We start from the raw sequence: 16,566 nt of genomic DNA on the forward strand, positions 1-16,566 counted from the left end.
TTGGTGAGTTTCCTCCTCAGATTTCAAGTCAACTTTACTGCTATTTATGTCTTCTTTTTCAAGACGACTATCATGTAACCTTTTTACCTTTATGAAAGGAATTTCACTGTCAGTGTCTTTCACTCTTTCTATTTGCATCAGAGGAATCTGTGATTTGGTCACTGCCAAAGCATTTATTTTAGTTTCAGATTCCTTTTGCATATGATCTTTATTTTCTTTCTGCTCAATGGTGAAGGGTTTACTGCAAATCTCATTCAATTCAATCGGCTTCTTTCTGGAACAGTTTTTCCATTTTCTATGCATAGGCTTTTCTGTTCTTTTTTCTGGTTTTGTTACTCCATTCACCAGATTTCCATCTTGTTGCGACAAAATAATCTTTTCTTGTATCTCTATCCGTTCACTTTCTTCATCAATGTTTATACTAATGAAATCCACATCTATGCTTGAGTAACTTTCGGTTTCTTTCTTTATAACTGTTATACAATTATTTTTCTCCACAGTTTCAGATACTTCTGAAACTATAAATTCAATCTTTACTGGCTTAATATGAGTTGATGATATACACATAGAATTACTTTGTTTCAGTTTCATGGAATGCACCTTATGTATATGTTGACAAACAAGTAAGCTCTGTCATCGCCATGAACACGCATATAAATGTACATAGGTTTTCACAAGATGTCTCCAAACACCGCTCATAGCACTTCTGCTTCATGCAAGAATAAGCTAACTCAGTCACTGTGTATACAACTAAATTATCGTAAGGAGATTTCACTGACCACGTCTCAGAGAAATGAGAAACATTGCTATCTAAAATTGACAAACCACTACAGTGTTTTCCCTTTGTGGCAGAGCAGACTCTTTTACCCGTTTGCAAATTCTTTTTGTAATGGAGGCAGTAGTCCTCTTGAATGCCAAGTATCAAAAAAGCTACTTCGACAACACTTTGAGAAGTGCCTGTACCCCCTTTAGTAATAAGCATCTTTAATTTATTATGAACATATTCACAATGCAAAGAAACATTTGTATATGGAATTGGATTAGGAACATTTTCTGAATTGTGCCTGTAGCACATTGCCCAAACTTCTGGACGGATAAGGAAATTAGATGCAAAGTACTTTACAAACTCTGAGTGATGAAGACTATATTTTTCAACAAAATCATTACTCATCATTTTAAAAATTGCTTTATTCTCTTCATGAAGGAGGGCACAGAGGGTTTCATTGAAACCGATATCATATATTTTACATCTCTTGGAGATCTCATCCTTCCAACATTTTTCTACATATGAGTGACAAAGGTAATGCTTGATATTCCCAAAGGCAACGTTCATGGCATTGAAAAAAATCTTTGTATTATCATCTGTCATAACAGACCTAACTTTGACATTGGGACATCTAGTTTTTAAGGATATGAAAAGGAGCTGCAACGTAACCTCATCAAAATGGCTTGTTAAGAAATACGCTACTGGATAACCATTTCCAAAGACATCAGGAACAATGAACATCAAAATTTCAAAACCAAAGAGATCATAAGTTTGAGATGAAGTTACACAAACAATCTTGTGAGCTCTCTGTTTCATCATGATGCTTTGCTCTTTAGTCTGTAATCCAATGGCAAATAGTTCACCAGAATGAGGCAGTTTATTCAACTCTTCATTTCCAACAAAGACAGCTTGTCCTTGTGGCTTAAACACGAAAACTGGATCATACTTTTCCTTATTGCCATCTACTGATGAAACAGACTGGAAATCAAGTCTCTTCTTTAAATCAAAAAAGTACCGGTTACTTATGATATAACCTCCCTGTGGAATTATACTGTTACCTCCATACAGTCCCTCACAAACACTCTTGCGTACCTGTTGTGGTGATGCTCCCATTAACAAAAGATTTTTTGCATATGTTTTGACTGAATTTGGTACTGGAAGCTTATCATTTTTTACACTTCTTGAATGTGAATGATAAGAAATATAATTGACAGTTATTCTCCCATTTGCCTCCTTCACCAACATTCTACTAGGACATAATTTACCCATTCGAACATGACCCTTTTTCCATCGTTTTGCTGTCTTTCGGGGTCCATTTATGCACTCACCATTTGCCTGACATACATAACATCTGTAGCTACCATAATCTGAGTCAACTGTTCCCGATCTCTTACTAAAGTAAGCAAAGGTTTTCAGTTCTTCTTCCTCTTTCCAGCGCTGGAACAAATCTTCTGATTCAAAGGTTAAGCAGATGGAATCAATTTTACTATCATGCTCTTCCTCAACATGCTTCAGCATTCTTGTAACATGATAAAACTGCTGATCACACTCAGGGTATAGGCATGCAGACTTTTTGTAATTTTTTGAACAGTTGTGTAGTCTCAAGTTATGCTTGTCTCTAAAGACTCTAGAACACTCAGAACAAGTTATACCACTGCCGCAGACATTTGAAGAAGTGTGTTTTTTTAAATGCCGCTCTAATTTTCTCTCAGTATTATAAACTGCAAAGCAAACATTGCAAGTGAAGAATTTACTATGCTTTGTTTCAAAGTGCCGATTCAAGTTATGATTATCCCTGAAGTGTCGACCACAAACTTCACAAGTAGTGTTATTCTTTTTCTTAGCTATAACTGAATTTTTCAATGTTTTTTTTAGATTCCCAGCCATCTGCTGGGCTATGCTTTTATTATGAGCAGTGTCTGATTCAGTTTCTCTTTTGATATTACTGTTTTCTGTATTGCTTTCTGGGAGAGAACCATTCTCTAAAGCCTTATTTACAGGGAGAGATGAAAGTGAGGGAGAATCAGAAACAGATAAACACTCCATCAATGCTAAACTTTTTGTCACTTCCCATTTTGCACTGCACACTTCCATTTCCTTAACCATCTGTTACCCCTCTTTATATTATCAGAAAGTAATAAATTAACCATTCTTCTGCATAACTCTTGTTATGGAACTAATAGCAGGTGACCTCACAGGACATTGGCTTTTATGAAGATATGCTTGCTGCACATGGATGAAATGCAGACCAGTCTATTCTGCAAAAGAAGAAAGACTATATATTACACAAAATCTTTTATTTATAAAATTATCAGCAAAAGAAAGAAATATTTCATGGTATAAAATCTAGTTTTATGTGTATCTCTGATCCTGCTAATTAGAAAATATTTCACAGTATAAAATCTAGCTTTACGTGTATCAATGAATGAGACTGGGGAAAAAGAGAGCTCTTAGTTCAATGATGGGGCTCTTGGCTAGTAGTCCAGAATGCATAACACTGAATTCATAATAAAGGAGTGTGAGCAAAATTAGAAAAAATTTAACAGCATAGTTTTGATGCTAATTCCTAATAATGATAAATAAGCATTCTAATAAAACAAATACAATTCTTACAGTATACATTACAGTATTATTATTAATAGATAATTTAACAAAACTACTCGGTTAACATTTTTAACTCGTGCCTGACTTGGAAGGCTTTTTCTAAATAAATATGACATTTTTGAAAGTAAAATGTATTTTTCCCTAACCACACAAACCTGGAGTCCTTTACTTAGGATAGACTGCAGCTCAAGCTACTAAAACTACTGGCTAATACATTCTTTTATATACTGAGGTAGTAACTACCGGCCTGGCGGTGGGGAAGCACCGCCTCCCCACCAGCTCACTGAGTCGTCACTTTGATGACAGCCAGGACTTTGATGATGACCCCTAAATCAAGGGGGTGGGTGTTTGGCGGGAACATACCAGTAAAGGACACCAGGTTTGTATGGTTAGAAAAAAATACATTTTACTTTTTAAAAATGTCATTTGTTTCCACACCGTATACATACCTTCCATCCTTTACTTAGGAGACTCATCTTAAGGTAGGGATGGAAGTCCTGTCTCGCTGGCTGAGAATGGAACCCGGGCTTCTAATTTTGGGGTCATGGATCCTTCACCCCGTGTGCCATGGTAAATGCGACCTGATGGCTGACGGCCTGGGTATCAAAGGCGTGAGCGTAGAACTCTCTCTGGCAACTAAAACCAGGCTATATATTCATAACGGGTTTGTTGGGTTGCAGCACACTCGCCTTCGGAAAGGAGTGTGGAGACTGACTTCTGTGTTTCTACAGAAAAATCACTAGTCGAACATGGAAGGCTTATCAGTATGGAAATCGGTGCCGGAGAAGGGGTTTTGATGCTGCAGCCCCAAGTAAGGGGAAAAGGTGAAAAGAAAATAGGGCAGTTATACTCTCACATTCACCCCAAGCCTGATTTGGAACTTTGATCCTCGATTCGATACTTCCGACCTCTGAGGGCACGGACGCAGCTAAACCACTTGCTGAGCGGCTACCACAGGACCAAGGTCAGTTGTGTCGAGGTAGCTGTGGGTGCAGTCTCTAAGGTAGAACCTGGTGAAGGTGGAAGGGGGAGACCATGTGCCAGCTTCCATCACCTGGCTAACAGAGAGGTTCTTCTTGAAGGCAAGAGATGTGCTCATTCCACACACATCATGAGCCTTCACTCGACTGGTACCAGCAAGTGGAGAAGAGGGAGGGGAGAGGGTACGGCAAATCACCTCTCGAATCCAATGTGAAATGGTATTCCTCATAACCCTCTTCTTTGATGGGCCTGTACTTACAAAGAGATGTTGTAAGGTGGGTTCAGTAGAGCTGGTCCGTTGGAGATAATGCCTCAGTGTTCTCAGAAGACAGAGAGGTAGCTCAACTGGGTCTTCGGTCACTGTGTTCAAGCTCATAACCTGGAACGAAGAAAACCGAGAATAAACCTGGGCCGGATTCTGGGTTTTCGCAACAAACTCAGGGACAAAGCTGAAGCAGGCATTGGTCCAGTGCTCAGTATGAGGGACAGTATAGGCTAGGCCATGGAGCTCACTGACTGCTTGGAGGAAGAAAGAGTGAGCTCTGAAGCAGGCATTGGTCCAGTGCTAAGTTATGAGGGACAGTATAGGCTATGGCCATGGAGCTCATGACTTGCTTGGGGAGGAAGCAAGAGTGAGAAAAAAACTTTCAGGGTGAGATCCCTATCAGATGCCAGGGATAACAGTTCATACGGAGCTCTCTTCAAAGACCTGAGGACAGCAACGATGTCCAAGGGAGGAGGCTTTGCTAATACAGGCAGTCCCCGAGTTACGACGGTGTCGGCTTACGACGTTCCGAGGTTACGACGCTTGTCAATAGACGTTATTTCCAGGGTTACGACGCATGTTCCAGGGTTACGACGCCTACAACGCTCATCTGGGAGATGAAATATGACACCAAAAATGCAAAATAATCAATATTTGAAGGTTTTTTTGATGAAAAATGCCATAAGAATGCAGTTTACATAGTTTTCAATGCACCCAAAGCATTAAAAGTAAGGTTTTCTTAGGATTTTTGACGATGTTCCGGCTTACGACACGTCTCAAGAACGGAAACCCCGTCGTAACCCGGGGACCGCCTGTACTGGAGTGCAACCTTGTTTAAAGCTTCGTATGAACATAGAGTGTTCCTCTGAGGAAGAGAGATCGATTCCCTTCAATCTGAGGACTTGGCTCAAGGCCGAGTGATAGCCTTTTACCGCCGAGACCGAAAGGAACTTCCCTCACCAACTACAGAAGATGGCCCACTTGATCTGATAGACAGACGTTGAAGACTTCCTGAGGTATCCTGCACACAGTACTTCATCCTCTGCTTGGGCTCGAGATCTGACTTCTCGAAGTTCACCACGATCCCCAGATCACAGCAGAATTCGAGGAGTCGACCCCTGTCCTGTAGCAACTGCGAGTGGGAGCTTGCCAGGACCAACCAATCGTTGAGATACCTCAGAAGACGTATCCCTACCGAATGGGCCCAAGCAGACACCAGCGTGAACACTCGCGTGAACACCTGTGGGGCGGTTGAGAGACCGATGCAAAGTGCCCTGAATTGGTACACCGTCCCGTCGAGGATAAAGCGGAGGTACCTCCTGGAGGACTGGTGGATGGGTATCTGGAAATACACATCCTTCAGGTCCACAGAAAGCATGAAGTCGTTCTCCCTGACAGAATCGAGCATGGAGCGTGCCATTTCTATCGTGAACCGAGTCTGGCGAACAAATCGGTTCAAGGGAGAGAGATCTATCAGATCTATCACTGGGCGCCAGCCCACCGATGACTTCTTCACCAGGAAAAGTCGGCTGTAGAAGCCCGGCCACTGATCCCGTACGATCTTCACAGCTCGTTTGCTCAGCATGACATCTACCTCTTGCTGAAGCGCTACGTCCCTGGCTTGAACGGGAACGTACGTCTGCAGATGGACCGGGTTGGAGGTGAGGGGTGGCCGCGACTCGAAGGGTAGTATATCCCTCCCAAAGGACGTCCATTATCCAGGTTCTCGGCTCTGAGTGCTGCCAAGTTGACCCAATGGCTCGCCAGGCAAGGCCCCCCCACCCCCCCCACTTCTGGCAGCAGGTGAGGGGGAATGCCGTCCATAGGGTTTCCCTTTCTTCGACTTCTTCCCAGATCCTCCTCGGGAAAAGGACTGGGAGGAGGGCTGATGATCACTCCTTACAGCAGAAGTCGAAGGCTGTGTCTTTCCTCTCAGCCTCGACGAGGAAGACGTCTTGGCCGCAGAGGAAGAGCTAGCCAAGCTCCGAGGCTTGGCCACAGTGGCTCGAGGCTGCCCAACCGCCTTCGAGACTGCCTGGTGGACTAGGCGGTCACTGTCCTCAGTGCGCCGCTGTTCCACCGAAGCGTCCACCATCTCTCAGACCCAAAGCTGTCTCACGCCCTGCCGACCTGGTCACACGAGTGAGGACTGCGTCTCAAAACTAGGTTGGCCCACAGGTTGGCCGTCTGGTGGGCCAGGTAGGAGATAGCCCTACCTCCAAACTGACACAATCTCCCGAAAGCCGGGTCTCCTTCGGGAGTGATGTTTCCTGAGGAGGCCGCGAGCCTGGACACTGTGAGGGACCATAGGTCCAGCCAGGAGGCTGCTTGGAATGCTGCCATGGTAGTCGCTTCCAAAGCCAGTGCCTCTTGCTGAGAGAACCAGAGGTTCTCGGCCAGCAGGTGTTGAAGAGACACCCCTGGAGTTAGCCTAGCTAGTTCCGGGTTAACCTGTTAGGGCAGCAGCGGGTCCTCCAATGGCATGTAGAACCGCCTGTTGTGTTAGAGGAAGGGGAAAGCAGCTTGGTCGACCTGCCAGACCTAAGCAATCCCTCCTGTCCGGAGACAAGAGAGTTCACCTGGCCCAACACCCAACACACCGTCGGCCAAGGCTGATCAGGGCAGACCCACCGTCGTCCTGGGTTCCTTCTTAGGCCCCCAGAACGACTCCAGCCTTGATGGAGGCTCGGAGGGAGGGAGCACCGATCCTTCCCCGAGGTCGTTGTGCTGACAAATCAGCACAATGACCTCCGCAAACGACCTCTGGATCTCGGGAGTGATCGCGTCCTGAGGAGATGGACCGTCCAGTCCATCCAGGGAGAACACTTCCCGAGATCCTCCGCCTTCCACAGGAGGAACCACAGCAGACCCCTCTTGGTCTCCTCCAACCACTTGGGCGTACGATCTGGTCGGTCCCAAGACCGTGCCAGGCTCGTAGGCCCTTGCGGTGGGACCGTGAGAAGCACACTCCTCACGGTCGCTCCTAATCGCCTCGCTCCTCCCAGTGTAGCCCGAGGAGGTTGAAGGGATAGGAGAGGAAGACCTTACACTCCCGCCCTGTCTACCAGCAGAGCCGGTGTGCTGGGGGGGCTGCAGGCGATCGCCAACCCGGGGTGACGATTGAGCTAGGTCTAGACCCGTGGTCTCCCTGAGGAGAGCCACTGGACCGAGAACGGTAGTGACGGTCTCGAGCATCAGGAGAGCTGCTACCTGTCAACCTATCCATCCGGTCCCGGGGGGAGTGACGGTCGGGAGACCAGTAGAGTCCACTGGCGCAGTGGGAGCGTGCACCGTCCTCATGACACGTCATGGTACCTGGCCCAGCCGAGACTGGGCCTGGTGACCGGGGGGACCTCTTCCTCGCTTCAGCCTGCGTACGGTCCAGTGGGAGCATTGCGTCAACCCTGGGGACCAGGGGATCGCTACGAGAGGGATCACCGGTCTGTCAAGAGTCGCCTGAGCGACTGCCACCAGTCTTTCGCTCCATGCCTGGGTCCTGCCGATGAGCAGGCTCAGCGGTCTGGACCCTGGCTACACGGACACTCAGTAATGCTCGCGAACGAGCGGCTGAGACGGTTCCCGATGCCAAGGCAGGCCGCCTCTGGCACCAGGAGAAGAGGTGGAAGCCGGTACCCCTCCGGTCCCTGTCTTCTTCTTCCTTGTGGAAGGAGACAGGCCCTGTTCCCGAGGGAACAGGAGGACCAGCGGAAGCCCCAACTGTTCCACCGGAGTGGGACAGACCCTTAGAGGTCTCTGAGCGAGACTTGTGGGAGGGGGGGGGGGGAAGGCTACCTTCTTATTCCTCGGCCGTGGGGCCTCGGAAGTCGAAGGGGAAGAGGCGGCTGCAGACAACAATGAAGACGACGAAGACAACAACACCTTCCTCTTCTTCTTCATCAGCTTCCTCAGGACCCCCGTCAGGTCCTCCATCCAGGACGGAGATGGGGCAGTTGCCAAAGCAACTCAGCCCAGCTGCACCTGTCCGGAGGGACCTGCGGAGGGAGCAGCAACACCACGGGCTGGAGTGAAGATGGCAGGAACTGGCGGCAGGTCAAGCGGGGAACTCTTGGGGCACCGAAAGTCAGGGGCTGGGGCGAGGGCAGCAAAACCAGGAGGTGGGGTCGTCTCCTTCCTTGGCACGCACGGCAGCGGGGCCTGGACCGCAGCTGTACGGGTCACCATCGCCACGTGCTGGGTGTAAACTAGGTGGGGAGGAGCAGCATACCCAGTCGTCGACGTCACCAGGCCATGCGTCACTGGACTGGCGCCCTGTGCAGCCAAGTGATACAACAGCCCCTGAACACTCGGTGTGCCCGGGAGTCCCAGCGAGTACCAATCTGCTCGAGATCGCCACCCGCAGCAGCAGACATACCTGAGGAGGCAAGGGTCAGGTTAGTAGGGGGGTTCCCACTTGCCCGGGGGGGCGGGAAAAGTTTTCATCCCAAGGGAATGGAAGTCCCCGAGTACAACTGCATGTCGGGGTGCCACGCCCCCTCTTCTACACTTGACTGGTCGAGTGAAGAAGCGGAACGCAACACTTCCTCCGAAGGGGAAGGAGCCATACACGGGAGCTGACAAGGAGGAAGGAATGAAGAAGACATGTCCGTAACCAATGGTGTCGCTGGAGAGCCCTCCGACGACACCTTGGCCGGCTTACATGCTTTCCTACTCCCCTCGTAGCGCTCCCACTGTTCCTCCGACCACAATACACAAATAACACAAGTGTCGGCGCGAAAGCACTCTCGCCCTCGGCACCGAGTACAAAGATCATGAGGGTCAATGTCCTCGAGGGATCTAAAGGCCCCGCACTTACGGCCCTCCACGCCAGGGCACAATCTGCGGCTGACTGGGAGGTGGGGGGGTCCCTCCGTCTCGTGGCTACTCATTTCAGCACAAGACAAATAACAATATCAATGAAAAAAGCAACACTATCAAGAACTACAGTCCATTTCCCAAGTTCTAACCAGTACAAACCATGCACACAAACACTTTGTCAAGCGAAGGCGAAAGCAAACAAACAATGGCGGGCAGAGCGGCGAACACACGTCTTACTCCGTCGGTGGCCGAAGGCAAAGTGGATGTTTACCTTCCAGTCGGGCGGGACTCCCGACTATCGGACAAGCATTTACCTACCGAACCACCTTGTTCGAAAGCTTACGACCGGTCCAGCTGCGCTTCAAGTATATTCCATATGTAAAGGACCGAGGGTTTGTATTACGTGTCGGAACAAATGAATTTCAGTTCAAACCATGACCCTGGGAATAAGAAGTTTCATACTTTCACTAACACAGGCAACAAAATGTTGTTTTGTTGTGCTGATTACAACTGCAATCTTGAGTAAGAATAAACGTTACATATATATACGCTAACATTGTTCATAAGAGTGCATGGGAAGGATGGGAAAGATGGTGGCTCTGCTGCTCTTACGAACAGCAACCTCACGCGGGGGTGCCACCATAATTGGATTTCAAAAATGCCTTCAAAACATATTTTCACGAAGACCTCTTATGCTTATTTTAATTTGTATGGCGCTTTCATATATCACATTATGTTGACGAAACTTCAATCTTTTGAATGGTATGCTTAAAGATGTAATTGTATTCTTGTTTCAACAATAAATATCGAGTGAATAAGGCTATCCACGTGATGACGATGGATCCATGCGGTGTTTCCCCCATACATCTTTTTACAATCTTCACTTTCATGCTGGTTACAATATTCATTTCAAGTTGAAAACTTTGCTCACCATGCACTAGGCTACTACCATTTCAGAATGTTTTGCTATTTCTGAGTAAACAGGGTGACCATCATCCTAAAAGACCAGATCTCGCTTGAATGTATTACTTACTATAGTACTACCTAGATTCTGAATTTTTATGGGTTAATCCAAGTAATACTAGCGTGACGAGTAATTTCATTGGAAATTACAATTTCCTATAGACTAGGTCTAGGCTAGTATTTTAAAAATACAAATTGACATGGGATACTAGGTGGGCTAAACTAATGTCCTAAATAAGAGGAAATAGGTAACACAAAAGTAACAGGGCAAAACCTTCTCCCAAGTGATTTCCCCTGCCCATAACTCCGGCTTCCCATTGGTCCCCCTTATCGTAGGGTAGAGTTCAAAAGGTAAATTACAGTCGTTGGTCAAACACTAAAGTTATACTATTGTTAATAAGCAAGCAAAATTTACTAGCCTAGGTATGCTACTGCAATTTCCGGTAATTCTGAAGAATAGTTCAGCATAGACTGCAAGGAACGTAACCTCGAATACGACATCCACTAGGGATTGGGGCGTCCAATGTAGTAGTATTTCGCCGTGTTTAGTACTGGCCCCTGGGGGTTAATTACAATCGTCTGAATAAATATTACTTAAAATTCTAGGAGGTAAAACTGCATAGAAAACCGCAACTGCCATAGTCTAGGCCGCCGTGGAATGGTACTACCTACAGATCTACCCAATTTCCAAAGAAATAGTACCCGCCGTGTCTCTAACTAGCTAGATTAGGCCTACCCTCAGTATTTCTACAGAAGCAGTCCGCACGGACTGCAAGGGACGTAACCGCGAATACGACATCCACTAAGGATTGGGGCGTCCAATGTAGTAGTATTTCGCCGTGTTTAGTACTGGCCCCTGGGGGATTAATTACAGTCGTCTGAATAAATATTATAGGGTAAAAAACCGCATGGTACAGGGGTGGACCATGTACGATTAATGTGTACAACCCCAAAAAAAGTACATTAGATATAACGCGTCCTGACATCAGAGATGGGCATCAGTCACGACTTGTTGTTGGTGAGAAACGGAGCTAAAGACCTCTACTCCGGTGTCAGGACGCGTTATAATGTAGCTACTTTTCTTGGGGTTGTACACATTGATCGTACGTGGTCCACCCCTGTACCATGCGGTTTTTTACCCTAGCTACTTAAAAATCTTGTTCAGTAGGTAGAACTGCATAGAAAAACCGCAACTGTCATAGTCTAGGCCGTGGCGGATAAGTACCCTAGATCTACCTTTTTTTTGTATGGTGTTTTTTCGTTGCGTGGAACCAGTGGTTACCTATTCAACAACGGAACCAACGGCTTGACGTGACTTCCGAACCACGTCGAGGGTGAACTTCTATCACCAGAAATACACATCTCTAACCCCTCAATGGAATGCCCGAGAATCGAACCCGCGACCACCGATGTGAGAAGCAAACACCAACCCAACCACGTCACTGAGGCGCCTGCTGTAATGGTCTACCTGGACTGGGTAAAATGTCGAGTGTCTAAGGCACTGGGGTGGGTATGGCAAGGTAATGTCAAACGTAGTTTTACTTACCTAGCCCTACCTAGGCTACTACTTAGGCTATCTACCTACCTGTCAAAAGAGAAACGACTTACCATAGAAATAGTAGTACTACCTAGTAGTAATTGTGCTAATAGCTAGGACCGAGTGTATATTATTCAAATAATTTTGACGGGTCCACGTATCATATAGCCTGGCACTCTAGATATTAGTAGTAGTAGTAGTAGTAGTAGTAGTACGTGGGATATGTCTTTGCTCTTGTCCAGTAGTAGTAGGTAGTACCTATATCACAGACACCGAGTGTTCAGTATTGGAATTTGGAAGGTTCCTCATCAGTCATCCACCAACACAGTTCCGAGCACAGTAAATTGCTTGAGAAGGAGAGCAGCATGTCATACTACCTAAGCATGTCATACAGTCATACTACCTAAATTGAACACAGATGAAGGCTTCAAGTTCACAGTTACCTACTTTTCTAGTATTTCTACGATCCGCATGCAATCCCTTCTTTTTTTTGACACTAACGGCAATTTTTTTATTCAATGTTTCTTTCCTTAAAAGGTTTTGATTTTAATGTCAACCACTTACCTAATTTTTAGTGTTTGGGTCCTTTCTGTGACATTAAAACATTAACGTCAGGAGTGCGACTTGGAAGTAATCACTTTGTTATCACTGGCGTAGTTGCCCTTTGTTATCACTGTCGTAGTTAACCAGGCATCTATGGGGGGATGCCCACACTGTCCAGGTGGAGCCAAGCTATTTTATTTGCGACGGGGGGGGGGGGGGGGGGGTTGGGGGGGCCAGCCGGGCAGTGGCATAAAACGTATAAGAAATTTATGTAATTAGTAAAAGATACTATTCTCAAGTGCATATCCATATAAATAAAGCAAAATAATAACATTAATAACGCGTAAACATGCATTCGAAATTACAGAGTTCAATTAATTCTCAACGCTTACTTTACATGCAAAGAATTAAGTAAATTTTCCCTTCCACAACTTCGTTCAAAACTATATATATATATATATATATATATATATATATATATATATATATATATATATATATATAGTTTTGAACGAAGTTGTGAGGAATATATATATATATATATATATATATATATATATATATATATACATATATATATTATATATATATATATATTAGGGCTTGTGCCTTGTATGATAAAGGCGCCCTATGAGGTAATGTTAGACTAGCGATTAATCTTACGCTATGTGAATATATATATATATATATATATATATATATATATATATATAAAATTTTTTATATAATATATATAAGTAAAATAAAAAATTCATGGTGTAACATGAAATGATTCAAGTAATAAGATATAAAACATGATATTGGTAAATAATAGTGATCACGTGATATATAATGATACAGTTTTTTCACTTCATCATTAAGATACTATGCTACAGAAAATACTAATGTACTCTGATAATTGCATAGAATGAAGATTAACATGATAAAAATCATCATTTTAACTGATAAAAAATTTCATATATGAATTGATAAAATTATAATGTTTATGCTGATTGATTCGTTGATTTTTATGCTAAATGTTATATATCTGATTCATAATTCATATACTAACTCATAAATAACTGCAGATATTGGTAAAGATAAAAGGTAACAGATTGATTATAGGCTACCTGATTTGTTTATACATATGTATATGGATTCATATAATTATGATTAATATATGTGCACTTTAATAGATTCCTATTGCGTACACGCAAAGATATATTTAGATTCTGTTATTTATGATCATTTATATAAGAGATTCCTATTGCGTACACGCAAAGATATATTTCGACTCTGTTATTTATGATCAATTATATATAGGATACATGATACTTTATATATATAGGATACATGACCGAGGTTATACTACTTCACTTTTAACTAGCGTTCGAACAACTTTTCGTCCATTACACAGTTCCAGACAACCACCTATAGCCAAATGAAACGGCCTATTTCACAGGTTAAAACAAGGGGAAAATTTGCCTGGGCGGGTCCAAAGTTCTATTTTGCGCTCATACTTATTCTCTGCATCCTAAGCTACACGATTACGTTCGCGATGAATAAAAAAAACATCCCCAGCACGAGTCCTTCGCCAGCAAAGTAGAGTTGAATATCCTTCGGGTCGAAATTGTCGGAAGTATGTCCCATTCGTAGTCGATTCCGACAGCCGCCGGAGCATTCCGCATTAAAACGAGATTAACGACGAGATCGGTGTCGGTCGAAGAAGTCCATGATGGTGCTTATTCCTTTCACATTGTAGGCGGTCGTTACTTGACTGTAGTCGTCCGCTGCGACGAACGATTTTTTGAAGTTGCGATGTGAAACTCTCGTACTGCAGGATACTGTAACCAGGTTCCATTAATCAGCCTGCAAGTGAAAATATACTTGTCACAAGGGCAAAGTAAATTCAGACGACATCCAAATACAGGGGAGGGAAGAGAGCCATTTAGACCAGACGTAACCCACATGAATTCGCTGATATTTTGGAATTCAAAAGTCCGCTGTACAAACTTTTTTATCCATGGCATTAATAATGAGTGAACCTATCTAGGTCTATGATGACTGTAAAAATATCCATAATTATAACAAATAAACAGATATCAATACAAATCCCAAAGAAAATTCGATATTACTGGTAGTAAGTTACTAGGACAAAGAAGTGGAAAACGGAGCTATTTGTAAGATTGCCAGGCAACATAAGAGTCAAAGAGAAGATTAATCATGATTCTGTAGTTTCTCTATGCTAACTGAAATTAAGTTGTGATAAAATCTGATCCTATGCCCTAACAAAAGTTTCATATTCAATTTTCTCGCGCGCATCCTCTGAGGTTAATTTTAAAAACTTTATTAATAGGTAGGAGATGCAACGAAAAAACCCACTATGTAACTAATTTCTAAATAAACTTTGGGTTTTTCAAGAAAATGTAACATTTTCCCATGAATGTGATTTACCTAGATTGTAATAAGCTAATGTTGCAAGTAAATAATCTTATACATATCTTGATACTTCTAAATGTCTATGAGGTTCAGAAAAAATTAATCCATTTTGATGTTATAGAAATTCTATTTCCTTATTTTGTTTATTAATTTTAAAATGATTGCAAGTTGCATTGCGCATACCGATAGACACCTGTACCTAACGTCTGCCTTGCCCATGAGAAGTTCGGGCTAAGCATTCCTTTCTCCAGTCACTCTGCTTTTGCAAGCGCGAGATGAAGCCTGTGTAAGCAGATTATTGAGGTTAAAAGGAACAAATGCTGATACGGCAATGATGACGTCGTCACTTGGCAGGAGATTGCTCTCAGCCAGCTAAGAGTTACGTTACTTGCTGTAATAAATACGACTTTAGGATAAATTTTTTGTTTTTTAATACTCGACCCACATGAGAAGAATGTCTGAAAAAAAAAAACAGTACCAAAATTGAACAATATATTAGTTTCATGTTTGGAAATCTGCATAATTGTAATTATGTTAAATTAAATATTCCTTATTCAAACTATATGAAAAAGGTTTCCATACAAATTCTATATATATTATTAGACCTGTATAAGTTTCATATAGGATTATTTCATAGATAACATTTTCACTTCTAGACTTCCTGACTTTAAAATCTCTTTTATTTTATTTTATTTATTTATTTATTTATATTATTATTATTATTATTATTTTTTTTTTTATCATTGACTACGAATATAAATCACCGGGGCAGACAATATGTCAGTAGGTTTTGGATATGTGTTTGAACTTTTAGCTTATTTGTCATTACTAAAGCGTTAAGTTAGAGTTCAAATCTTTACGCATATATATTTGGATATTTAATTATCTAGGTTACGTTTTGCTTATTGATTTTATCGTGATTCCTTTTTTATTATAATTTGTAACCCTTCCGACTTCTTACGGAGTGTATTATATTGACTCCACTTGTATCCATATTTATCTTATTTTTTTATATTTATTTATATATACTATATTTGATAAATTAATGGGTTGGCTTGAATATGTGGAAAAGTGTTCTAGCTGGCCGTACCGTATAAGGCTACTTGCGGCATCAGTTCTATAGATACAAGATATAAATGATAAAGGTATTTAAAAACCGCGAGAAAACAGCTATAATCCAGTTCGGATCCAATATCACGAGTTTGTAACTCGTAAGACATTGACACCCTCCTATTTAATTATCAGTTATTCTACCAAACCGATTGACTCTGGGTGATAAAATATATTATTGGTTTTCCTAATGGATAGGAATTCACACAACGCGTTATGGAGATATTCATTGATTTACACCACCGAGTCAGATTATCATGTGTGAAGTTCCATGTTTACTGATTTAGCGCTCATAAATATTCCTAACGCACTCAATCGCGGTGTTTGTTTTTAGTGCTATTAATTCTATATAACGTGTCAAGGAACTATTAACACTAAGAAGTGTTTATTCCCCTCTGTCAGACTCGTAATTCTGTTAATAATTCTAAGTATATCTTTCAAGGATTGATTTGGCACAGGATAGCTCCTAAACTGACAGGGTGTCTTAGTGTATCCTTGTTTTCATGACACGTGTTACAATTAGTTATGTGCTTTTTATATCTGTAAGCATTGTAGGCCAGTAAA

General features: G+C 42.9%; 2 protein-coding genes across 2 annotated transcripts in view; both read right to left on the reverse strand.

Annotated features, from left to right (window-relative positions):
• Nucleotides 1-16,566, reverse strand: part of LOC135211232 (ATP synthase-coupling factor 6, mitochondrial-like) — a 98,765-nt gene that overhangs the window by 56,547 nt on the left and 25,652 nt on the right. The window lies entirely within an intron of this gene.
• On the reverse strand, nt 602-12,613 carry LOC135210657 (uncharacterized). The gene is made up of 2 exons (XM_064243441.1): nt 12,496-12,613; nt 602-3,024 (listed from the first exon to the last, which is right to left on the reverse strand). Exon 2 carries the CDS (start codon nt 2,870-2,872, stop codon nt 602-604), a length of 2,271 nt encoding a protein of 756 aa, XP_064099511.1. The 5' UTR covers nt 2,873-3,024; nt 12,496-12,613.

Source organism: Macrobrachium nipponense, chromosome 4 (genome assembly GCF_015104395.2).
Source record: "Macrobrachium nipponense isolate FS-2020 chromosome 4, ASM1510439v2, whole genome shotgun sequence".
NCBI lineage: Eukaryota > Metazoa > Arthropoda > Malacostraca > Decapoda > Palaemonidae > Macrobrachium > Macrobrachium nipponense.

Excerpts from the sequence above, each read along its gene's own strand:
- LOC135210657 (XM_064243441.1), bottom strand. The coding sequence starts at position 2,872 with ATGGTTAAGGAAATGGAAGTGTGCAGTGCAAAATGGGAAGTGACAAAA.